At 40.0% G+C, this 25,990-nt stretch overlaps 1 protein-coding gene across 2 annotated transcripts in view; it reads right to left on the bottom strand.

Annotated features, from left to right (window-relative positions):
* The window catches only part of CD109 (CD109 molecule), an 84,305-nt gene that overhangs the window by 47,407 nt on the left and 10,908 nt on the right, over positions 1–25,990 (bottom strand). For both annotated transcript variants that reach the window (XM_069804679.1, XM_069804678.1), the window contains exons 3-10: positions 18,293–18,321; positions 14,432–14,662; positions 14,162–14,287; positions 5,250–5,289; positions 4,521–4,605; positions 2,197–2,293; positions 985–1,120; positions 4–113 (exon numbers count right to left, since the gene is read on the bottom strand). In XM_069804679.1, coding sequence (XP_069660780.1) covers positions 4–113; positions 985–1,120; positions 2,197–2,293; positions 4,521–4,605; positions 5,250–5,289; positions 14,162–14,287; positions 14,432–14,662; positions 18,293–18,321 — 854 coding nt within the window. The remainder of the gene's footprint in view (positions 1–3; positions 114–984; positions 1,121–2,196; positions 2,294–4,520; positions 4,606–5,249; positions 5,290–14,161; positions 14,288–14,431; positions 14,663–18,292; positions 18,322–25,990) is intronic.

Below are 25,990 nucleotides of genomic sequence, written 5' to 3'. Positions count from 1 at the left end.
TACAGTAGCTATGAAGTTCAGAGAAGGTTTTATAACTCTAGAATAGTCCACAAATTCAATAAAATAGTCACTTTGCTTTGGAAATATGATGGTGCTTGAATTTTGGGAGATTCCTGTTGAAGAATTGTATGTGTTTAGACAACATGCTTTTGGCATACATAATCCTTTAGCAGCAATACTATTTACTGTTCATGATTTTTAAAAAATTCTATCATAGTTTTCACCATTTCCACTTCTATCGCTCTTCAGCCTTCCAGCTAAGAATCGGTACAAAGGTGGTATACGTACTGGTACTGTCTGTCACAACGCTGAATAAGCCATACCACGTGGTGCTCTACTCTACACAGACTAAGTCAGAACGAGACAAGGAAGGAACTTAGGAATCCCAAATCAGCCAACTTCACCTTGACAGGCTTTCTACAGAAAGTCTGTAATGAAACCTAGGTTCTGGGATAGGCAGAAATTTTGTACCAAATTATATTTTTCTAATATGCAAGGTACAGTGGAACGTGAACTCACAAAAAGGCTAAGTTTGCAAATCAACCCGTCTAGAAGAGGGTGGACAGTGGACAAAATGGGGCCAGAGAATTCTTTCTACTGAGGTGGTTTACAAACAAACAAGTAAGGTAAGATTATGATTAAACTTAAGTTTGTAAGACTCAGGCTAATGCTACCAATTCTTTATGCCTGCTTTTCTCATCAAAAGTGATCAGTCATTCATTTTAAGCCCCCACCTAAACATATTTCTTGGTTATTTAATAAATCATTTAGCATAGAACTGTATTCAACTGAGTTAACAGCTGGTTAAACTATTTAATATCTAGGCAAGGAACAGTTCAGATAATATATTTTTCATATACTATATTTGCATGTAGATACACATGACACTTTTCTAGCACTCCAAGCCCTTCCACATAGTGGTAAGCTCTTCCAGCACCACCTGCTCTTTGGATTTCTCTCAGAAGACATAACACAGACACATACCTGTGAGCGACTCGGTGACCACCGCAATAATTTCTATTGGCTCTGTGTAATCACTGTCACCTTGGTGCCACGACTGACCAGCGTTCAAGTTTTGCAACATAAGCTTGTTACAGGTTACATTCACAGATCCATTTATCTGCAATGTATTAAAAAAAAAAATTGTTGAGCCAATAAAGCCAAGGACACCTTTCCATCTACAACAGCTTATTTCTGGTTAAGTCCTGTAGCTTTCCCCACATAGAAGTTCTGGAGTGTCAACACCAGAAAATTATGAACACTGACCTTTACTTTTTGCTTTCGGTAACCATTTTATTAAATCCCATAGAAGTTCATTACTCTTTAGAGTCAACAATGCCTTATGGAGAAAGGGGTTTTTTTTTCTAATATCTAGAATTATCCACTTCTACATGGCCAGAACAGCAGCGCCTATGCTTTACAGAAAAATACAATGAACAGTTCCCTGCCTGAGGAGGGGGGTATAGCCAATCCAACATACCTGAGTTCAGAGTTTCTGTAGACCAAGTGCTGCACTAAAGTCAGCCAACTGCTGAAGTCAGCCAACAGAAAATGACAGGCACACCATTTAGCAGAAATTGAACCAGTTTTAAACACAGTCCACAGCTCAAAAGTAAAATGCCTGATTTTGCAAAGGGATACCATTAATCTATAATCACTCCTAAGTCTTCAGATCAAAACTGCATGCCTTTTTAAATATCATGCTCAAGGTTACAACTAGTAGAGTAACTCCAATGTAATTACTAGGCAATTAGTAGGCAAAATGCTTTGGTCTCTACCATGCTAGAGCTCCACCTAGACAATTGCAGTGGTCTCCTCTGGCCTTGTAACACAGGGTTGAGCGTACAGGGGCACACACGGAGCCAGGGAGCATTCCTGGGCACGGGTCCTCCACCACTTATGCTCCTATAACAGCTCCTACAAAGTTTTTCTACCTGGGCCAACTAGCATGCTCCAAAATAACTTCCAGGCACAGTTCAAGGGACCACAGCAGCCGAGTACCATTCCCAACAAGCAGTCTGAATGTAAAAACTTTATTCTGGAAATTGAAAAGAGTTAATACTATCCATGCAAGTCACTCCATAGACCATGCCAGCTGAACTCAGCGCTTGAGAATGGTCCCAGGCATATTTAACCTACAAAAGAAGACACAGGCTTAAAGTCTACAATGCTACAAACTGCTAACAGAAGACTCACCTCCATTGTTGTTGTTATATTTCTCTTGTTTGTCCAGTAAGAGACAGAAAGGCAAGTGACCGTTACAGTTCCCTTTACTGGCTTTCCATATGTGTACCTGAAACACATCAGTCAAAGTCAAACAATGTGCCACCTCCAGGGCTTGGGCTCCTGAAGAGCTCTCAAGGCAAAAGATTCTACTAAAATATTTTTCCTTGGCCTCAAACATGGCTAGAACACATTTGCACTTTGAAACATGGAGTTTTCAATACTGAGACCAGTTTATCGACACTAAAGTCAGAAGCCCAAAACCTGGAGAGGACACACAGTGCTGCTCTTTCCTGCACAAGAGCTCTATAAACCTATTACTATTGTTGTGGGCTGGACAATGTAGGAAAATTAACTATATTAAGCTAAACTGGAAGCCAGTTATTGAATAGAACACCAATGTAGCATCATAACTAATATGAAGTAAAGTTAAAATGGGACGTGGGAAGTGCAAGTGTTTTGCTTCCCAAATGCTAACACAAAATGAAAGATCGCAAGATATTTGTACTCAAATTATTTAGCAATCACAGTCCAAAGAAATCATGGCATTATTACATGGCAAACATAATTTGCAGCTGTGGCAAATCTGAAAACTGTAACATATTCACTTCTTAGAATGCCATTAGCAACCTGCAGTCCGTGAGCAGTAATAAAATAAAAATTTTGTATAAATATTTCAAAGTTATACATAACAGAAACCACGATATTATCAGATTCAGACAGAAGGAGGCGGGGAGGGGAGCAAAATCATTCTAGTCCATCAGTAGTAATACATTCAGATGTGATAACTTTAAGTACTTTACATCATTATGGATTTGACTGGCAGCCATTTAAGAGATATCAAAGCTGAAAAGCAGAGGGAAAGAATAATCAAATAGCATAGTTACAGGAAGAACTCTGACAACACTGTCTTGCACCTGAACTCAGTCTTTCCAAGCAGACCTAATTACAGTAATAAGCTGCCATTAACCTTGAAATGATACTGCCATTGGGTAGCATCCCTGTATTTAACTTAATCTAATAATACTCCAGAGATGAGAAAGGGAAAGGGTTTTATGACATCTACAAGCGTAAGGGACATATAAACTCTTTGTATACAGAGGCATTATGCCTATAAAAACAGTCATCAGGAATGAAGTCATTCCCTATAAATAATGATGACGTATCAGTAAAACTTTGGCACTGCTGGGATTCAATCTCAGGCGATTCACTGGCATCCAAGTCTCGATTTATTGCAGCAGACAGGTACACTTTCAAATACTTTATATCTAATGAAGGAGCCAAGTACCCTGTGGAAGACCAAAACAATTTTGGAAACCAAATTCACATTGGCATATAATGGATTCCAAAAGCAAAGCAGATTAGGGAAAAAAAATGAGGAAAAGTTTTTTTTAAAAATTGCCCCTTATGAGAAACCTAGATGGTTTATAATATCAGGTTGCATTGGCTCTAGGAAAGGAAGCTTTTTCTCAGAAGTCCAAACATTTAATTTAAATAGCTTGTTAAACAATCATTTCTGCATTTTACTCATAAATGGAGTGCTTCTTTAGAAGCTATGTATTTTATGCATTAAATAACCCACCAAAGACCTTTTATTTCAGGTCATCTTGAAAGGACCTATCAGGTACCTCTATCTGGCTCTCATCTTCCCAAAATAAAATTAATTTCTATTTGAGATTAATGCATCCTAAATTTTTTGTCTAGGTATTTGTTCAGCTGAAAAATGAAATATTATTTATACAATAGTCTACAGTGAAGTCTCTTCTGAAGTTCTCAAGGGTTTTTAATTCTTCACCCTTTTACAGGTATAGGTATTTTGATAGGCAGGAGAAGCATATACCTCAAATCCACAATGTGGATAAATTGGATCAAGAAGGATGTGCACAGAAGTTTGCATAATTTTCCAAGTAGTCTAATAAAATATAGTTACTCTACCTACAGACCTTGACATGATAAGTTGGAGAGCACCATAAAGGAGCCATAAGAACAAAAAAAATGCCTCAAAATATACATTATACGCAAAAGACTCAAGAAATTTTCTGAATAAAGTAGCTAAAAATGTCTTGGTTATAGTCTAGAAATACATTTACCAGACCAAAAAAACTAACTAGAAGTCTGAAGATCTATCTAGCATTATTACACAAAAATCCAGTAACTAGAAATGGATGCTAGCCAACTAATTTTGACTAGAATGCACTTATTTAGCATTCTAAATATAAGTTTTCACTTTGACACTTAGAGACCCACAATAATTTTCTTAAGAGTGAGGGTGACAATGGTATCAATAATTTACTTACTTTGCAGTGACAACACCAGTTACATCTTCCTCTCTCAAAGAGTAGTATAATGGTGTTGTTATCATAACATCAAATTTTGGTAAAACTAAAAAAAAAAAAAAAAAATTACAGAAAGCATTAAATTCACACAAGAAATAACATCTTTTTCTTTTTTTAAGTAATAAGGGTAGAACATGTTAATATGATAGACTACTACAGTTTCCTAAGGAATATAGACTAAGATATATTTTTAACCCAACCATATTAATGCCCCAGACTAAGACTTTTTGTTGAAAGGATAACAACAAGCATCATAAGAGCAGTCTGCACACAAGCTTGGAAGACTGAAATAGAAAACGTTTAGCTTATTTGGTATTTACAAAATCACCAGCAAGCTTAATGATCAGACATTTATACAGATATTTTGGGAAGAACACATTGCCTGCATGATCCTGGAAAAACAGGGACAATAACTGCATCTCATAGACTTAACAGAAGTACTTTAAAGATTGCATGACATCCAGACACTACAGTAGTAGGTCATTAAAACTACCAAAGATAAGCAGGGCAGCTGATAGGACAACGTTCCTTTCAGGACACAGAATCAGTCTCAGAGAAGCAAGAGATTTGGAAATTAGACTTTCCAGGAGTATTCAAAAGGTTCGTGCTAGCCAAGGGAAGCTAGTCTAAACTAATGGAGAATCAACTACCAATTTTGGTCACTACTAAATGCCTTTAAGTAACACTTACCATATTCCATCACTTTAAATCTTTGATAATGAACTTGACCCTAATGAAAAAAAATCATATGAGAAAATACATAAAATTGTGGTTAGATTACATTAACATACCCTCTAGGCCAAATCCCACCCATATTCAAGTTAAATTACAATTTCTGACATGATGCGATTTTAAAACATGGCTCAACCATTATCAGCTCCTGTTATGGATCTCCTGTAGGAACCAGTAGTATGTATTTGCACCACAGAAGGACACAGAAGCTCACACGTGGCAGATTGTAAGTATATATAATGAAGAGCTTGGGGAGCTTCAGATCTGCAGACATCTACGTACGCCTGGTTTCTGTATAAAGAAACAAATATCCGAGCTAGCTAGCATAAAACTACCTAGCATAAGTACTCATAGTCATCATGATGAACCATGACTGACCTACCAGCAGTACCTTTACTAGCTCATTTAAAGTTAACTCAAGTATTTCTACACAAAAGAGAAGCTCCTACAGTATCTAGAGGACAAGACCATTTCAAAAGCATATATAATCTTAAGGTTCTTCATTTATTCAAAAGGCAGCTAAAATTTTCTTACAGTCTACAGTGCATACTTACTTCAGCAGAGACACTCTTGGGTTATATCTTCCTGTCTTGTTTACTTATTAGTTAAAAATCAGTGGAAGAAATAAACAACTATACAATATATTGTTACTTGTGTTCTCTTCTATTTTCCTATTTTTCTAATTTTTTCACCTATTTCCTGATTTTCTCAGGAGGGTATCTGAAAGCATATTCTGGCACATCTTTGAGATGTGGTACATCAGGCCATATGTGGCACATCGTTGGGAAATTAATTTTAAAGGGTTTTTTCACTCTCTGAACATTAAAAATTCAGCAGCTATTTTTATTCTTTGGTACAATGACAGCGGGCCAAAAAGTCATGGTAGTCAGCCACATAAATTTTGCTTTTTGTTGTCTTACTCGATTGTTCTTCCTTGCTAAAGGACAAGTAATTCAAGTTGCACCAGGGAACATTTAAATTGAATATTAGGAAAAAATTTCTTCACCGAAAGGGTTGTCAAGCATTGGAACAGGCTGCCCAGGGAAGTGGTGGAGTCACCATCCCTGGAGGTATTTAAAAGACGTGTACATGTGATGTTTAGGGCCATGGTTTAGTGGTGGACTTGGCAGTGCTAAATTAACAGTTGGACTCAATGATCTTAAAGGTCTTTTCCAACCTAAATGATTCTATGATTTTATGATCCTGACCAAGCATGTACATCATTTGTCTGCAGACATATAACCCTCCTTCAATGATTTTTTTACAGCACCATACCAAAAGCTGCCATCAGCAGGGAAATGGCATGACATGATTTACCAGCAGCACCTAGAACTGGAGCTCTGAATCTCAGCTGATCTGCTTGATGCAGTGATTACACTGGAGCAACGATTTTCCAAGAGGAAAATCTGAGCTCAGCTGGGCTGGAAGAACGGGCTGAGAAACCGAAGAAGTCTCCACTTCCCAAAGGACAGAAAGGGAGAGGCTCCTTTTGAAAGCCTATTTTGCCTCTTCGCGTAAGAGTCTTCTGGAAAAGAGGGTAAAGATCAAGAGAGACAACAGTCTGTCACTAGGAGGTGGCTATTTTGAAAGGTTAATATCATCAGCTGCTGCTTAATTGCATGATGAGGTTATGTTGATGTGGAGCTCAGAAATCTGATTACTTTGATTATTTCTGAGAACAGTGACACCACTACAAGTTACCATACGTGCTGGAGTATCTCAGTGAACACGGTTTGAAATGTGGGGCAAAGGAGACAGGATATGGATAAACAATTGTCAGGTAGCATCAAGATATGTCAGATGGGAATGAGTGTCTGTGGCAAGAGAGGATAAACTTAGAACTCCTGTGGGAAATACCCCAGGACCAGGATCTAAGCTGGAAACAATTATAACTGATCTCTCTTACCTGATCAATGGCTTTGCAAAGTAAGCATCTCAGACCACACTAAGACCTCTGTACCTCTATATTTACACTTTTCCTAGCAAAAGACTTCTATCAAAATAAAAATCAGATCGCTACTGATTTCATTATTAAGTCACAGATCACCAAAATAACTGTCGTATTTATATTCCTAGGCTTGAAAAGATATATGCTGAATCTGCTATTTTCACAACATTTGTGCAAAATCACAATCCCTACAACACAAAATGCTACAGCACTGATATGCAGTCCACAATCTGATTACTATCAGGTAATCTTAGGAAAATGACCTGTAGTGAATTTATCTCATGTCTGCTTCTCTGTACATCTTTTATTTCCAATGTTAAGAATATATGTCATCCTTGCCGTTAAGCAAACCATGAACAGAAGGTTACCCCAGCTGGCAGGATGAAAAAGCATCTCCCTTGAAAATGAGATTTTGTTTCACATTACCTTAAAAGTCAAAAAAAAAAAAAATTAAAAACTAAGAGAACTTTAAGCAGTAGAAAACAAGAGATTAAAGTGAGACTAGCGCTCTTGGCTGCACCTTCTCTAAAATGACAACCTTTATGACAGAAAGCAAGCCGTGCTTCACAGTGCAGGGAAAGGAAAATACCCTACTAGGTCATCTTGATGATTTGAACACCAAACCACATCTCCCACTAACACAGACTTTTCAGCCAAACTGGTTTGGAATAGGACAAGTAACAGCACTTCAACCACTCCGTATCAGTTTAGTTCCTCAGGGCAGGGCTGTCTCTCTGGCAAATATTGTTCAAATATTTTGGAGTGGAAGTTGTTAAACCAGTTTCCAGGAGTGGTGGCTTTTGAGACAAGCAGTTAGTTATACATACAACCCAAGAGAGATTTTTTTTTACAGTAGGAAAACACCACCACACTTATTCCACTTGTTTCCAGAGCTGCTTTATTCTAGTACAGTTTTTGTCTTCCATGCCTTCTCCTGCTTCTCAAACACACTCACCCTTCCAGGCTATTAGCATTTTGCTCTAAATCAGCGTTTCTTAAACTGCAAAACATCTATTACGTTCTGTGCACATTGCCCAGAGTATTAAGAAAACAGTGCCAACCATATAAGTATTCTGAGATCCTGAGGATGATGGAGCCTTTCTGCAGTTGAGCCTTAGATGCTGTGGATCTTTCCATCTAACAATTGCTAACAGCTAGGGTCCAGATTTTGCTCTGTTGTGATGAACCAGTCCTATTTGAAGTCATTTGGGTCTAATCCAACCAGTGAGATCACAGGAATTGTTCTCCCCAAATTTTTTCTTCTTCTTTGGCAATTGAAAGTCCCTAAAATGAATCTGGTCTAGGTCCATTTTCTTACTTGTTTCTGACATTTACATGCGTCACAAGTTATAGCATCGGGGAAAGACTCTGGGTGTGGTCTCAGGGCTTTGCCCTGAAAAAGCGCAGTGCTGGCACCGGCTGTATTCCTGTGGCTGCATTGCCATCACACAGCCCCTGTCAGAAACATTCCTCTGCCTCTGCTTTGCAGCTAAATAAAATAGATTTTTATCCAGACAGAATTAACAGAAGCATTTCATGATCACTTTTGTGCTTTATTTTCACATGCAGGCAATAAACCCGGAAATAAAATACTGTATGAATTCCCAAACTTCTGTTCGAATCCAGCAGCAGGGTCTCCAGAAACTAAGCAGAGTCCCACCGATGTCAGATCCTGATTAAATATCAGTGCTCACTTGCAAACTACTGAATACACAGCCAGTTCCAAAGGTTTTATGTACAGTCTGATTTTGAAGGAAGGTGACACTTTTTTTAAGTAATGGTATATATAACCTTAAACTCAATGGATCAAATGTGAAATCTGTAGCTGACCTAGCAGTAAAACATCACTGTGGATACACTGTAACATACATAAAACCTGAAAAGTTAAAAAATTCAAAGTGTAAAGTATATAATAAAACCCACCTGATTTTGAAAGTTGCTTTCTACCTGAAGCTTTTAAAAAAATATAATACTCTTCAAAAATATTTTAGAAAGCCCTTGTTGCACGTGAAACATTACTACTCTTCAATATTTGATCATAAATTTCCAAATAACAACTTCCATAAATTAGATTACAAAATGCCTTGTAACTAGGAACAAATTCTGGTTGGAGATACCTACTACTAAAACTCAGCAACTAAAAGCCTTTCAGCAACAGGCTCCACAACAGGAAATATAAGATATCCAACTAAAGTACAAGGTGAAGACTTGGGAACCAGACTGTAATTACTCTGTCTTGTGTTTTCTCAGAACAGCTGTGCTAAGACCTGAACTCTTATTAAAAAGTACTACAGGACATTTAACAGCAGCAAGCAGCCAGAACCTGATTTGAAACAGCATTCAGAAGCAGTACTTCCAGGAATCCAACTTGGTACACTTGGGAACTGATCTGTAACCACTAGAAGGAAAATGTTATTTAGTGACTTAACAACACTCTTTAAAGACAAGAAGGAAACCTGAGATAAATGCTGGACCGCTGACTATTTAACTAGAAAGCTCAGGTCATGGCATCAGGATAGCTAAGTCATGCGGAGATCAGCCTGGGTTTGCCATCTGAAGATGTTCCTAAAGCCCTGAGTAGATCCATAAGCTGTGCTGGATGCCATGCGGACCCAGGGCTAGCAGTACTAGTTAAGGATAGGCAGGTAGATCTATTAAAAATGCCAGACATATACTAATTATTCCTTAGCACTAAATCTAAATTCTCAGTGACCTGTTTTCAGGAAGGGATTGGTGAATCTATGCAACTTTCTATATGACACAGAAAAGAACTGTACCTTCCTTGGACAGCAGAATGGCTGCAGAACAGCAAGGAATATCCAGGCAATAGCTAGGAATATCCACTCAGAGTGATCCGGGTCACTCACTAGCTTTCACTAAACACCAATTAAATCTCTACCACATCACCTGCATAGAGACATCCACATATCTTAAATCTCAAACTGAATCCCATCCCATATGACCTTGTATTTCAGGGCATAAGCTCACTTGTAACCAAGAGAATCAAAAAGAGCTTCCCAACAGAAAAGCTCTTTTCCTTTATTCTGCAAGGTTTCTTGCAGATTTCATTAATCCAGTGGTATGACGTGTTATCAGAAAAATAACAGTCTGTGAAACAACCCATGAGACAGACCTAGTGCAATAGTGTGAATATTGCAACAGTTATTTAATAAAATCTGCATATGATAGCCTTATCCAATGTAAGATGCTGCATAGGCACGTGCTACAGAAATAATGCATATTGCTTTGTCATTACATTCTTTTAACACAGAACTTGAAAACTAAAGCAGAGCAGGTGTGAACGACAGAGGAAAAGGAGTCTGAAAGTAAACAACATAAGTTTCTATGTGTGGGGCTTGGGGTTGCTGTTTTACTTCCACAGGATAAGCATTGTAAGAATAGCCAATTTTTTTCTGGACCCCAAAACCCTACAACTTGTTTTTTATGTAATATACTGTTCTTTTTCTCCTCTATTTCAATTTTCAATTCAAAGAGTTTAATGTCAGAAGGAACCATTTAGCCTGACCTCATTTTATCCCAGGCTTGGTTACCCTAGTATTCAGCTACTCCAGCACTCTGTATTATTATAATGCATCTTCCAAAAGGCAACCATTACTGATGCTAAATCATCAAGTAATAGAGAAGCCCTCGCTCCCATTTTTTGTTTGTTCCAATGATTAAGAGCTTCATTGATGAAAGACATATATGCCAAAGAGAATTTGTCTGGCTTCATTTTCTATTAGTTGGTTCATACTGTGCCTTTCTCCACTAGATTAAAAAGCCTTGTAAAACCTGTAACACCACTCACAGACTGTAATCAATAAATGCATTGATTCATTTGTTACCTTGATATACAGTCAACAGATGGGACTTCTGCAGTCTCCCACCGTGGAGCTTCCTTCCCTGGCTCCCCCTGCAAACTCTGTCATCAGTTTATATTAGAAACACCCTGGGTGAGTGTCGATTGCCCCAAAATCAATCCATCCTTCTTTGACAGACTTTACATACATTGCTGGTTTTCATTAGGATTTCGTACAATGAAAAGCCTTTACAAAAATCTGTTACATCAGTAAATCTACCTTAGTAACCAAATCCATAATAGCCTTAAAGAATTTCATTTTTTGACGGTGGAATCCCAAATTACCTTTGTCATTGTTTTTTTCACGCCAGATGACAGGTCCATAGTTTCCCATGTTACCTCACTTTAACTCTTTTCTGTTAAGGACATTGATCTTCTGATGGTCTTTTCAAATCTCCCTACACTGAGATTCACTTAACCACTCAGAACCATCATCCCTATTAAATGTTTCCATCTCTGCCACATAATTACTGTTTGCTCATGTTACTGGGCTCTGCCACCGCTGGAATTTCTTTTGTTTCTAGCGAACTTCAAAAACTCTTTCATACTTTCATTAACCATCAAGTTTTTCTTGGTATCTTTAAATTTCCTACAAATATGCAAGAGTTCAGACTTTCACTTATATTGATACCTATTTCCTAGTTCTTCTTGTTTCCACTTATTAAATGCAGTGTTTCTCAAATATTAACCATTTCCTCTGTCAATGAAAAAAAGAATCCCACTTCTGTTCTGCCCAAGTTTATCTTTTCCCAAAAGAGCACTTTGATAAATGTACCAAAAGCATTTTGCAGTACTTTCCACCTTGAATTGTCTCCTGTAACAATGGTGAACAGAGAAAGATATCCTAGAGTGATGAGCATTATTCCTGCCCCTGGGTATTCTTCATGCTGCTGAAGCATTTAGAGCTCTATTAAGAACCCCAAACACTCTGTGCTAACCCCCTAAGTTCTAAAAATTTAATAATATGAAAAATGAGATGAAAACATAATAAAGACAACCTAGGAAAGGTTGTACCCCAGTAGATCTAACATGAAGACCAATGTCCAGTCTTTGGCAGCAGCCAAGATTCAACACTTAAGAGAACTGCATCAACCAGGGTAGCCAGCAGTGACACTGTGTCAGCTCAAGCCTCAGCACCTCCTAGTTAACAGTTCTTAATGGAGCATACTTCTGTGAATTTGTCCAGACATATTTTGATCCCACCTGAGTTTTCAGTATTCACAACACCACTGGTGCTGTACTCTATACTTCAGTTATGCTGTTCTAATTATTTTGAAATTGCTCTTTACCTCCTTCACCTGGTGCCCTCTAGCTATGTATTGGAAGAGACAGTGAACAAAATGTTCCCTATTTACTTTCTCCTTGTTACTCATGACTTGAGAGACATTCCCACCCTGCCATATTTTTTCCAGGCTCACTAACCTTCTGTAGTAGTACTGAATGGCTACAATTTAGAATACCAGCAACTACAGTCTAAGAAGATTTCACTTCACTTGTCTGTTTTCTCCCAGCTGTTTCACTCACCCGGATGAATCTATAAGGCATTTTTCTTTCAATTTTACAATTTGCTTTTTTTCCTCTTCGTTTTGGTTTTGTTTCAGGAGGGAGTGGCTCTCATATTCAGATCCTGAAAACAGCTGCTGCAGTTCTTTCAGCAGTGCCTTCCTGACTTCAGGATTACTCGAGACTTCACAGAAAGCCCAAGCAAAAATTCACACACTTTTTTGCCTGGCAAGCGAGCCGTGGAGGAGCCCACCACTGTCACGAGCCTTTCTTCCCATGTCTGAGCGACACTCCCCCACCTCCTGAAAAGTACCTATGCAGCTGTGAGTGGGGCTGTGCTGTCAACCAGATCAGTGAACTGGTCTGAGTTAGGCAAACAAAAACACAGACATGCTTTTCAATCTGGGTCACTTACTTCCCTGGCATGCTTTAGATCTCAGCCTTACTACAGCTGCCTCAGTGTGACTGGAAGCTCTTGAACAGCAGCGCAGGGATGGGAAGGAGCAGCCAAGCACAGGAACAAGGGCAGGAACAACTTAAAACATGTTTCCCATCAAAGACAATAGTAACGACTCCACACCTACATGAGAACGTGTTCGAAAAATCCAATCCTGAAACTCGCTTGAGCACCACCCTCACCTACCTCAGCCTGTAGAATCTATCAAACATACAACTGGTACTGGTAAATACTACTCTCAAGTAATACAAGATCACATGAGTTTTTCTGCTTTCTACCCCATCATCTCCCTCATCAGCAAACATTAAGCAGTCCTGTTTGTACTTGCTAAATATCTCTGAACAGCCACTGCAAGCCAAGTCGGAAATGCAGTTCCCAAATTACAGGCACTTAAAGCAGGCTGAATAAATCTGACACACAGTTTGGAACAGCTAAACCTCCAGCTTTTTTTGCAACATATTCCACAGTGTATGAGGAGTGTACAGCTTAAATGATTGGACTGATAGAACTATTACCAACAGCAACGTGCAAACTAGATCATACCAGTTTTGTTATGCCATAGTTCTACTTTACTATTCATCCTTTCTATTTCGCATAGTTATTTTTTCCTCAGTAACGCCTCAGTCATTGTGAATTGCTGAAACACCCCTAAAACTAGGCAGAGATTTGTAAATAGTCTTTGATTCCACACCCCTTGAGACAGTGACTGGCTGTACAGCAGGGCAGAATGAATTTCTGTATATTAGCTTACAAAATAAACGTAAGGGCGTTTGACTTAAAAAAAAAATTAGTACTCCATTAACATCTTTCTTTTATATTAATATTAAAAATCCTCACTTTTTAAATAACATTTGTATTTTAGAATCAAAACACAGACCTTAGGATAAAATATGTATGCTGCTTTTTTATATCTTTCCTTATAAAACCATATACTACTGAAAATCTTGTGAGGCTTCCATAATATCTTGGGTTTGCCACGAGGGAAGGATTTCCTCATCTCATGGTTCATGCTTATTTCTGCTTTTGCTTCACCAAAGTAAACACAATTTTAGTCACATCTAGAGAAATGAATGTCTCTGTGATTTGGCAATGTTAATACTCACATTCACTTCCACTTCTATGGACCAGTCTCCTAGTGGAGGGTTCACTGATAACTGAAATTTTTTGGAAACTACACCCAAATCACCCTCCTCCATCAACCACTGCTGAATCAATTTCTTCCGAGGGTCCTAGGAGAAATGTTAAACACATGTTAAATGCAAGTGGTCTTGCTAACAAGATTTAGGTAGCAATATGTATGATCTTTATTTGTCACACAAAGTTGAAATGTGTGACAAATTCCAATGTATAACTAGGTTCCTGTGGATACTTACTCGGATATATATATTCAGAGACGCTTTGTAAGGTTTGAGATCAGGATAGACAGTGACAATCCGAAACATCACGTCTTGTCCCGGTTTATACATAGATTTATCAGTCTGGATGAATACGGAGATGCTCTTTGACATGTACATCAAACTGGTACGGTTAGAGAAGATGCGCCGGCCATCAGCATGGCCTTCCACCAGTAATTCATAATTCCCAGAAGCACTGTTCAAAGGCAGCTAAAAACAAAATAGTGAGACTCTGTTAATTATCCAAAATATTCTTGAAGATACTATTATTCCAAAAACATTTGACATAAAGATCTGACATATTCCTGAACTTGTCAACTTATGTAAATTCTCAAAAAGAGAAAGAGGATTTCAGGGCTTTAAAGTGTCATTTCAACAACTACCTGAAAATGTGTTAGCAGAAGCATCTTTTCAATGTATTTGCATCTAATTTTCAGTAGTAATCAGGTTTTCAACATGTAAGTATCTATGTATTCATACACCTTGCATAGACACACACACATTGTGCTCCCTCTTTTCTTTTCACAGTTACTTAGAAATTTCTTGGGTTTGATTTGGGGGGGCTAATTTTTTTCTGACTTCATCACTTTTTGGTAATGAATTTTCCGAAAATAAAAGAGCTGAAGAAGCTATATGTGGGCAAGATGAGCAGGACAGTAAGAAAACCTTGCACTTCTTTTTACAAGCTTTAGCTTCATGTCCTATGGGAACATAGAAAAGTCAAATTCAGAATGAAGATCTCATGAGGTGAGGTACTGTTCTTCAATAGAAACCTCACCGATTTTGTCTCATTTCAGTTTAATGATTCACATGTTGCGACTCATCTAGAAAGTAAAATAATTATTCTTCCCAAAATATTAAGGAATAAAGGAAGAGACATTTTATATGGTTAACTTATTTAGGACAGACACTGAAGGCTCCTTCAGTGCTGGCAGTAAACACAGACAGATATCACTGGCAAGGAAATTTAGACCACGTAAGATCAGAATAACCATGCACACATCTCTCTCTCTGTCTCTCCAGTGGACAGAGGAAATCTAGAGCTCATAATTCAGCTGCATCAGTTCATTTCACAAAGTTAGGTGGGAGGAATCCCAGCCACAGGGGTCGAAAGGCTCGAAGCAGAGCTGCTGCAGCACATGGGAATTTCACCTGGAGCAGAGCCTACACAGGCAACGAATGACCCCAGGGACATCCCAGCCCAGATGCCAGCTTCTGTACTGCTGTCTGCTTAGGAGCGTCTCTTTGAAGAAGGAAAAGGGGTTTAACACAGCACACAGCTCGTTCCAACAAGTAGCCCTGCTAAAAAGCTTAAGAGTCACATGCTTCTGTTTGCAGTTACAACAGTAAATCTGGAGTAAAATCTCTGAAGTCAAGACAACTAAAACAGAGAGGCTTGCATTTTTCAGCATAACATATGGAAGTGAAGCACTCCTCTTGCACTGGTAATGAAAATTACAGCTGTTAACTCTCCAGGCACAGCACTTCAAAAGCATCCTACCAAGCTCTATAAAGAAAGGCTGTTGTGCTGTCAAAACTCATTTTAAGAACACACAGTGAGGTAACAGAAATTCCCAAAGAGGGAAAAATGTCATAGGGTGACAAACGAGGTAGATGTGAATGTCTGTATCAAATACGTCTCCTTTTCTGTGTGTTTACCTATAAAGAGGAATCAACTACAATTTCATCCCTCTCTGTTGACCTTCTGTTTTTAAAAACAAGCCAAGTGAAAAAAAAAAATCAGGAAGGGGAAAAATAAACAGGCTCTCTTTTTCACTCTGAGCAGGTGTATGATGACACAGGAAGAAAGAGATTTCCCCTTTAAAATCTGGACTTATATAACTAAATTTTAGGTGCAAAGCTCCACACTGAAATAGATTCTGCATTTTCTTCAACTGCAGGTTTTTGTAAACACATTGCCAAGAACATATGATTCACATATTTCAACACTCTCCAACTTCCATGCCAAGAATTCTGGAACACATTAAATAGGACAGCCTTAGTTACTGCATCTGTCAAATATTACCTCAAAATTAATTCATTTATTAATATTACCATTTATTAAAGAAGGTGTATTCCCTAAAAAGCAGTCAGGATTCCCTACAAGAAGTCCAGGAAACATTATAAACTTTCAAAATCAAAACGGGGGGAAAATAAGCTTTTTTTGTCTCATCATAGCAGTGATTTGTGCTCTTACAGCATTATTTTAACATACTTGCAAGGATTGCCTTTGATTTCTTCTTCTATAAATGCCATTTAGAGACCTCATATATTTTTCTGTATCATTTTCCTATCATGAATAAAGATAGATAGCATGAGCTCCTCCCCTGACTTTTATACTTTTTGTATTTCAAAAGATCTTTCCTTCCTGCAATTTGGTGACAAAACTGCCTGTTGTACTTTTCTTGATGTAAAAGCCAGAGGCAATGAAGTTTGCATTGCCACGGCAGTGTATTAGGACAGATGAGGTGCAAAGTAACCCACCTTCTGTTCACACATCTATGCTAACAGAAACTGCACTAATACAACACTTCCAGAAGGTCACTGCTACAACAATGGTAACTATTCACCTCAGCCCCACCAACTCCTTCTCTAAAGGGTTGTTTCTCAACCCAGATATGAGCAAGGCAGCTTTTAACAGTAGGTAGTAGGAACTTGCTATGAAAATATTTTATCTTAGTCAACACATCCCCAAGTGAATCGTATTAGTATCCCCATTTCGGCACTCCTAATGTAAAAGAAAAAAAGGCCATCTCACGTACTTCTCCTGACCACACCAGCCACCGTCACGAGCACCTCAGACAAGGAAGCTACTGTTTCCTCTGGAAAAGATGACGGCTGAAACCAGAAACTCATTACCCACCTTCTGCTACCAGCCAACTACACTTTGGGCAGAACATAAGTCTACCATGGCTACACAAATGAAAAAAACATCTTACTGTTAAAAAATGAGTCAGTTTTCATCACTTCAGATAGTGGCCAGAGAGGGAGGAATTCACCTCGCCTAATTTTAAGACCTGGCCAGATTATATCAAGGAATTTGTTAATTTAATCTTTTTCTTTTTAAACTGAATTTTCTATGTTTGCTAATTTGCAGTTTGTACACATGCATTTCAACCTAGTAGGCTTCATAATGTTGAGCTGCTCATTGTCATTGATTATCCATCTATCAAACGTTTCCAGATTATTTCATCAGATATACAGCTTATTTCAGATCAGAATTTAAACCCACTGGATTTAGGGATACTCATAGATGTTGAAAAAAATAAAGACTTTGGTAAAACTTTTTCCTGACACAAATACGTAATTCTTTAGACCAGATTTTCAAGATAAACATCCAGGATTATAAATTCACGATTCATACTCAACACACAATTTGATATTATACATTTTTGTTGACTAGTTAGCTTATTATGTACTTTCACTGAACGTGCATTTCCAAATCCTTAAGAAGACTGTGTATAAATACATTTTTATTTTAATACTTCTCAATTATTGCTTTGCACAATTCTTTTGGCTCTAATTAGCCCTCATGGTGTGTCTGAAATAGAGATGTAGGTATCAGCCATTCAAAAAAAACCACAGAGCAAAGTTCTGTGTTCAAGTTTTATGATAGCTTGTGCTGATGCTAGAAATCAGCTCCCAAATCCTGTAATTACTTGTAACAAGTACAAAGCACTTGACCTGAAAACTCCTTGGCTTATTGGTCAGTAAATACACTCATCTGAGAATGTGAAAATAGCTAGGATCACATACAAAATCCATCATCTCATCAACACCAACTGGTGAAAAGTTACAGACAGTCAACATTTTCTGAGGAAGGAGGAAAGAAATACTTACTACTGGAAGAACAAGAGTCCCAAAGGAATCTGAATAAAAAAGAAGAAATACCACACTGTCAGAAACCTTATAAAAAACTTACCCAAACATCAACATTATCAGGTTAATTAGAAGAGCAGTGCTCCTCCCCCATTCCCACACTGTCCATAATACCCATCGGACAACCGAATTCCTTTGATGCGGCTACTCTGGAGCTCAGGGCACATGGACCATCCAGCCAACACACATGCAATGGCTGCAACCAGCTGGCCAGCATGCACATGCATATCTGCCAGGTGATTGCTGCCAAACACCGTCTGGACATGAAACTAAAAAATACAGAGCCTGGACCAACTGCTGCATTAGTCACTATTGACATATTGTGTTTATACTTCATTCAACATCTCACTCCCCACATTTATTCCTCCCAAGTCCTGTCAAGACCACTGTCAGCCACCATTAGGTTATGGGAGAAGCTGCTCATCTCCACAGACGCATGAAGGAGCACGAAGGAAGGATGGCAGGTGGGGGAACCCCCGTAACACCCAGCCCCATGCCAGGAGAGCACATAGCCCATCACTCACCCATCACCACAAGCCCAGAGGCACACCAGCAGGGGGGAACCCCAATACCCCAGTCAGAGACACTAACACCCCACCATCAGGCTACCAGATTCAGCAACTGCCTAAAAATCACTACCATCCCAAATCTGCTAAAAGAACCAGCCAGAGCAGAACAGCCCAGAAACACTGAAATGCAGTGTTCCAATTAAATAATGGTGTGAGGGTACCAACAGTGTCCCAGGTGGGAGCTACCTGAACAAGGAGGGTATGGTTTGACACTGCTGTCCCTGAGAACAAGTACCCTCTCAGGTACCACTGCCCCAAGACCAAAGCATCCTTCTGCTTCTGCAAAGAAGTTGATTCTGCAACTCCTTCACATGTAAGAGAAACCCAGGATATTTTGCATTCATCTCCTCTGCAGTTTAGCAGGCGACTACTTTTCATAGTCATTTTTATCAAGATTAACAACTTTCTAGAAGGAATAAAAAAGGAAAAGACTTTAAACTACACGTTATTAGAGAAAGGCAAAATGGCAAAAAACTGGCCATTCCCTCTAGCGGTAACCTCCTACCTGGTGGTTTCACTGCTATGAAACAAAGCCAGCAGTGTGGCAGTACGTCTGTGCCGAGCCATTGCCTCTACAACAACCTAAAGCTGCTTCTTCACTGGGCACCAGCTCTCAGCCTCCTCTGCACCAGATACATCCACTACACCCCTTCCTCCCTTACATGGTTGACAGAAGATGTGCGATACCTTTTGCAGGGCTTCAAAAGTATGAACTCCACTCTACAGCAACATTACTTCTCTGTTTGGTGGGGTCTGATGTCCATGTTCTCCACTTGAATATTTTCCTTTACATTCACACAGACTGAAACACCTTTACAATCTATCCAGTTCTCTACTCCACCCGAGTTATTATTTTCCATTGATTCTGCAGCTCAGATAAAAGCTAAAATTTTCAAAACCATGCACAGGATTTACCACCCTTAAGCAAAGGAGCACCCAGAATTAACCATCCTCACTGCATTACATCACCATGGTAATAAGTAACTAACATACTAATGTATGTGGGTTAATATAACTTATTGTAACTATTTTAGATAATGTGGCCTCATATATTTTTAGAATCAAAATATATGTGCTGTTAAGCTCCTGGATATCATTACATCATGGAGCCATTAGTGCCACAGCTTTTATTTTAATTATGTAATGTATTTTACAATAGAATAGAGTAGAATAGAATAGAATAGAATAGCATAGCATATTTCAGCTGGAAGGGACCTCCAATGATCATCTAGTCCAACTGCCTGACCACTTCAGGGCTGACCAAAATTTAAACCATGTTATTAAGGGCATTGTCCAAACGCCTCTTAAACACTGACAGGCATATCACAGGATCCCAGGGAGAAGAGCTCAGCACCTCCGTCTCCACGTCCCCTCCTCAGGAAGCTGTACAGAGCAATGAGGTCGCCCCTCAGCCTCCTTTTCTCCAAACTAGACAAGCCCAAAGTCCTCAGCCGCTCCTCATAGGACATGCCTTCCAGCCCTGTCACCAGCTTCATTGCCTTCCTCTGGACGCGTTCGAGTACCTGAATATTGTTCTTAAACTGTGGGGCCCACAATTGCACACAGTACTCGAGGTGAGGCCACACCAATGCTCTGAATACGTCGGGATAATCACCTCTTTTGACCAGCTGATTATACTGTGTTTGATGCACCCCAGGATGTGGTTTGCCCTTTTGGCTGCTAGGTCACACTGCTGACTCATATTGACTCATATTTTCTTCTGCTGATTCCATTCAGTTAGACTTTTTGTATCTCCTAAAAAGCAATGGGTTTATACCTATCTTTTACTTATTTGTTTCATGGAGTAAGCAAAAAAAATTTAATTAGTTTATTTAATTTACGTCCTTCTTGATCCTGGACATAACAGCATTCCAAGATGAAACAATCACTTGACTCCTGAACTCCAGTAAATGTCAATTTTAAAAGTCAAGGAATTCTTTCCTTTGACAGTGGCAAACAGAAGGAAGTCTCGATGGACTGAACACAGGTTGTCCTGGCTGCTGCCAGAGTGCTAAAGGAAAAATCCCGTCCAACACGTACCACCTATTCAAGTTATAACCTGGGTTAAACCAAATGACTCACATCGCACAAATGAAGTTTGTGGGTAGCACACTCCAGTACTTCATTCTGGTATTCAAAAGCTTAACACAGATGGGTGGCATCGGGCCCTAAGCAACACAGTTCTTTCCACAGCATGTTTATGCTACTGTCAAAGCCACAGGTTTTTTTCCTATCATCCCTCTCTCCTCTTCACTTGAAAAGCAGCCCATGCAGTCACTGACTCTGAGCAACCCCACCAGCCTTTAAGGTTTTCAAGACAGGAGTCCCAGGCAAAATACACACTTCTTTTCTCAGTAGGCAGCAGAGAGGGCACCCTGCCCCACTGCACGGTGGCAGGGAGCCCCACGCTTGGCCAAGCTTGCTTGGCACCCAGGGCTACAGGACAACCACCAGCTACAGGAGAGGAATTACACAGTCCTGCAGAGTACCCGATTCGTAGGCAGTGTAAACCCCTCTCCACTCACTGATATATTTATTCCCAACATCTACCCAAACAACTCCATGCCCAAACAATCACAATAAAAGAGACATCATTTTAGCTAAGGGAAACTTAGGTCTGCCCAACTCAGGAGAGACAGAGTTACTGTTAACTAGGAAGAATTTTTTTTAAAGGATTATGATATTTCACTGGTAAAGGAGGCTGGATGTAGGGTAACTAGCAACAGCAGAGATGGTATAAAGCTACCCCCTGAAATTTCTCTCAGTTGTAAACTAAAAGCCTAACCCTGCTCTAGTTCCCATCCATCTGTGAAATAAGGCTGTGCTAAAGCTGGGCTTTGTAAGACCACAACCCGTCACCAGAAAAAAACAACCTTTGTCACTGCTGATAATCAGTTATTAACAAGGAACAGGAACATAGTTTTCTGTACCACACACATCTGAGTGGATATGCACATCGTGAGTATTGCTACACTAGCTTTAATCTATCCAACACAGCTAATTACAGCAACGGCTATAGCAGTGACTTCAGTACGTTGGGAGACACCAAGCACAAATCTGATATTCATACCATAGCCCACACCACGGGGTTTCTATTTCCATCTTTACCCACGCCAATGCAAACACGCTAGTACAGACGCACCGCAAGGGCAGAGCGCCGAAGGAGACTGCTACACATCGCCCTGCACAGCATCTAACAGCTTTCAAAGCAACCTTTCACGTAACAGGGCACGTACTTTTCAGCTTTCTCATCAGGGCAGTGCCTGCTTGCCTCCGCCCATTTGGAGAACAACTAGCATGCAAAAGACAGAAATCTTAAGGTAGAAATACTGAGTTTCTTCCACGTTCCCAGGCCTGGGAGACCTAACATCAGGTCTGAGCCTGATAGAGGGGGAAGCAGTTGGAGAGGAGGGAGATTTAAATCACAGTCACTTGTCCTTTGCGCAACTTGGGAAGCATTTTACCTTCTGAAGCGGTTTTAGGGAGCTAAAGCTTCCCCGGCTGCCTTGATAAAGCCCAGAGCGCCGTCTCATTCCCAGCCAGTGAAAATCATAAAAGAGGCTCCGGGGCATGAGGTAATCTTCCAATTCATGTCACTATGTAATTATTTTGTTAGGAACTGAGCAGCCTGGGCAGATCCGAAACTTTTTGGCGTTGTGGTGAATTTCCCTGTCATGCAAGATTCTCCCATGTTCTCAGAGACTACCAAGCTGCAATCAATCCCCTGGAGCTCTGCTGAGCTACGCCCAGGGATGGCTTCGGATGTGCTCAAACAAGAGCCGTAGGCAAAATATTTCTTTTATGTCAATGCTGAATTGCTGAAATTCACCACATTTTTCTGTCCACCTGATGAATTAAATTTACATTTTAATTGTACAGCAATGTCAGGTTTGTAAGGAGTTAACCAGGGTCCAACAGCTAGCACATGGCACTGCTCTGCTGGAAGCTCTGCTATCAGGCAGCTGGACACTTTTACCCACATGCAGTGTATAACAATTCCACATGATTTACACATGACATCAGTCGAGTCCAGTGTCCCCAAAAATGGCAACAGCTGTCACCCTCTTTCGGCACATCCCTGCAAGGGATCCCTTCAGTTATTAAATATAGCTCCCAACGATCACAGGTAACTAACTCCAGGCAGTAGAAGTAGGTTTAGAAAGGAGCCCGGAACAGCCACGCCACCTGCACCATGCATTGCAGACCACAAAACGCTTCCTCCTGCCTTGTCACGTCTGCTCTCCGCAGCAGCGGACTAACCAGCGCCACCGCAACGGGCCACGGAGGGGAAAGACCAGGCGAGAGTGAGAGCATGGGCCCCTGCTACCGCAAGGGATTAGTTAAAGAAAACTCCCAGCTGGGAGCCATGCCCTAGCTAAAGGAGGAGGCAGGAAAAAAATCAGGGGACTGTTCCAGGCTAATCTTGAGGAAAGTTAAAAAACAACCAACCAAAAAATCCTCACAGAAGTCACATGATCCTTCAAGAAAAAATATCCTTCCTCGTCACTCGCAAAATCATTTCTCTCACAGAATTCCTGAAGCTTGTACTGTATTCATTCAATAAATACTGCACTGAGGAAATACATGGAAATACTGTGGAAACAAACGCCACATTGTCCTGCCTCCTTTTCCTCAGAGTCCTTGGCATTTAGGACAGTCCAGAAGAGGAACCAAAAGCAGTGTAGTACTGACATGTCACCAGTATGAACAGCAGTAGGAAATTAAGTCATCTTTTTAACGTACCTTATCTCCATGCCATTTTTTGGAGGTCTAATAGTATTGTTATCAGCAAAGCAAATAGGAGAAAATCTACAGAGCCAAATACATGCACGTTTATTTAGACTTATGGAGAGCTGCACAAACGATGGCATCTTACATTCTTCCCACTGCATGGGCCTGACCCAAACCCAGAAACTTAGGCTACCCCTTCTTGAGCTGATCCCACCAGCACTAGGACTAGATGTAAATATTTCAGCTTCCGCTCCCCAAAAATTATAGAGGTTCCAGAAAAATGACTGTATGGCTTGGCACAGTGAACTAGAGCTTCTGTCAATATAAATCAGTACAGCAGCACTTCAGTCTCTAACTAATTTACACAAACTCAGGTCTTGACTCTATATTCTAGCTCATGTGGCAGGCAGGTATCACTACAAACAGACTTTCTCACTTAACCTTTTCTACCTATATCCTCATTCCTTCTTAGTCCAGTGTGAGAACAGAAAAATATAACTGGAATCACTTCAGATTGATTTACTGAAATGATGCCACATCTTTCTTCTGGCAGCTGTGTTCACATATCCGTGCTTAGGAAATGTTTACAGAAAGCATTGTCTTTGCAGTGGTAAATGGAATTTTTTCTACTGTGAAATAAAAAATAATGTTCTTCAATGTTGTCGTGGTTTAACCCCAGCCAGCAACTAGGTACCACACAGCCACTCGTTCACTCCCCCTGCACTCAGTGGGATGGGGCAGAGAATCAGGAAAAAAAAGTAAAACTCATAGGTTGAGATAAAGACAGTTTAATAGGACAGAAATACTGATCTAATACTGCCCGTATACTGATGTCCACTAGCAATCCCTATTGCATGCGTTTGAGTCCTGTATTGCCCCTCCTTCTATTGTCTGGCCCAAATTTAGCCATAACCTAACAGCAGTGGCTCACGTTATGTATTTTGGGCTACTTGCATAACTAACCAGTGATAATCTGGGTGCTAATTTTAGGATAATAGATGAGGAATATAACACATTTAAAGAAAACTATGAACTTGACAGATCTGCAGGCCTTCTTTTATGAAGAAAAAATATTTTTCACTCCCTGGACAGTTTAGGCTTTGGCATTTATGCTTCCTTTTTTTTTTTTTTGAAAACACAAGAAAAGTATGTATTTTGGATAGGAAGAAAAATCTGGAAGGACATTTGTCCTGGTTTTGGCTGGGATAGAGTTTATTTTCTTCCTAGTAGCTGATATAGTGTTATGTTTTGGATTTAGTATGAGAATAATGTTGATAACACACTGATGTTTTCAGTTGTTGCTAAGTAGCGTTTATACCAAATAAGTCAAGGATTTTTCAGCTTCTCATGCCCAGCCAGCAAGAAGGCTGGAGGAGCACAAGGAGTTGGGAGGGGACACAGCCAGGACAGCTGACCCCAACTGGCCAAAGGGGTATTCCATACCATGTGACATCATGCCCAGTATACAAACTGGGGGGAGCGGGGGTGGGGGGATCACTGCTCGGGAACTAACTGGTCATCAGTCAGTGAGTGGTGAGCAATTGCATTGTGCATCACTTGGTTTGTATATTCCAATTCTATTATTATTATTATTGTAATTTTATTATTGTTATTATTATCTTTATTAGTTTCTTCCTTTCTGTTCTATTAAACTGTTCTTAACCCACAAGTTTTACCTTCTTTTCTGATTCTCTCCCCCATCCTACTGGGTGGTGGGGGGAGTGAGTGAGCAGCTGCGTGGTGCTTAGTTGCTGGCTGAGTTAAACCACAAGAGTGTAGGGCTATTTTCCAGACAACCAGGACAATTCATGAAAAAAAAAACCTTCCCCCAGCTAACTCCAAAGGTGTTTCCCCAATCTGCTTTTACACCATGATAAGAAGAGTGGTGGAAACAATCATAGAAAGCACAACCAGAAACACTCGTGGTCAGGACAGAATAGATACAGATTTACCAGAAGGTGTGAAGAGAAGGGGTGCTGTCCTTCTTTCCTTTGTCCCCTTCACCACAGCATTCCCTGTGTCTTTCTACTTCACATGGCAAACGAGTCGTGGTACCTCCCTGCTTGTCCCTTTTACCAGTTCAGCCCTTCTTCCCTCACGAGCACTGTCAGATCCACCCCTGGGGAAAACCACCACCTCCCAGCCCCTCAGACAGACAGACAGACGCTGCTGATGCTGGGCGACCCAACCCTTCCCTTGCCCTGCCGCATCCACGATCCCTTCCACAAGCAAGCACCAAGTTTCCTGCAGACTGGCCCTTCTAATTTCTTTTTAGACTTAGGTCATATTTCAGACATTTAATTCTCCACTCAGTTTTCTGCAGTAAAACAACCAACTCGATGGATTATACCACTTCCAG

Source organism: Haliaeetus albicilla, chromosome 17, assembly GCF_947461875.1.
Source record: "Haliaeetus albicilla chromosome 17, bHalAlb1.1, whole genome shotgun sequence".
NCBI lineage: Eukaryota > Metazoa > Chordata > Aves > Accipitriformes > Accipitridae > Haliaeetus > Haliaeetus albicilla.
This window is presented reverse-complemented; position numbering and strand designations above follow the sequence as displayed.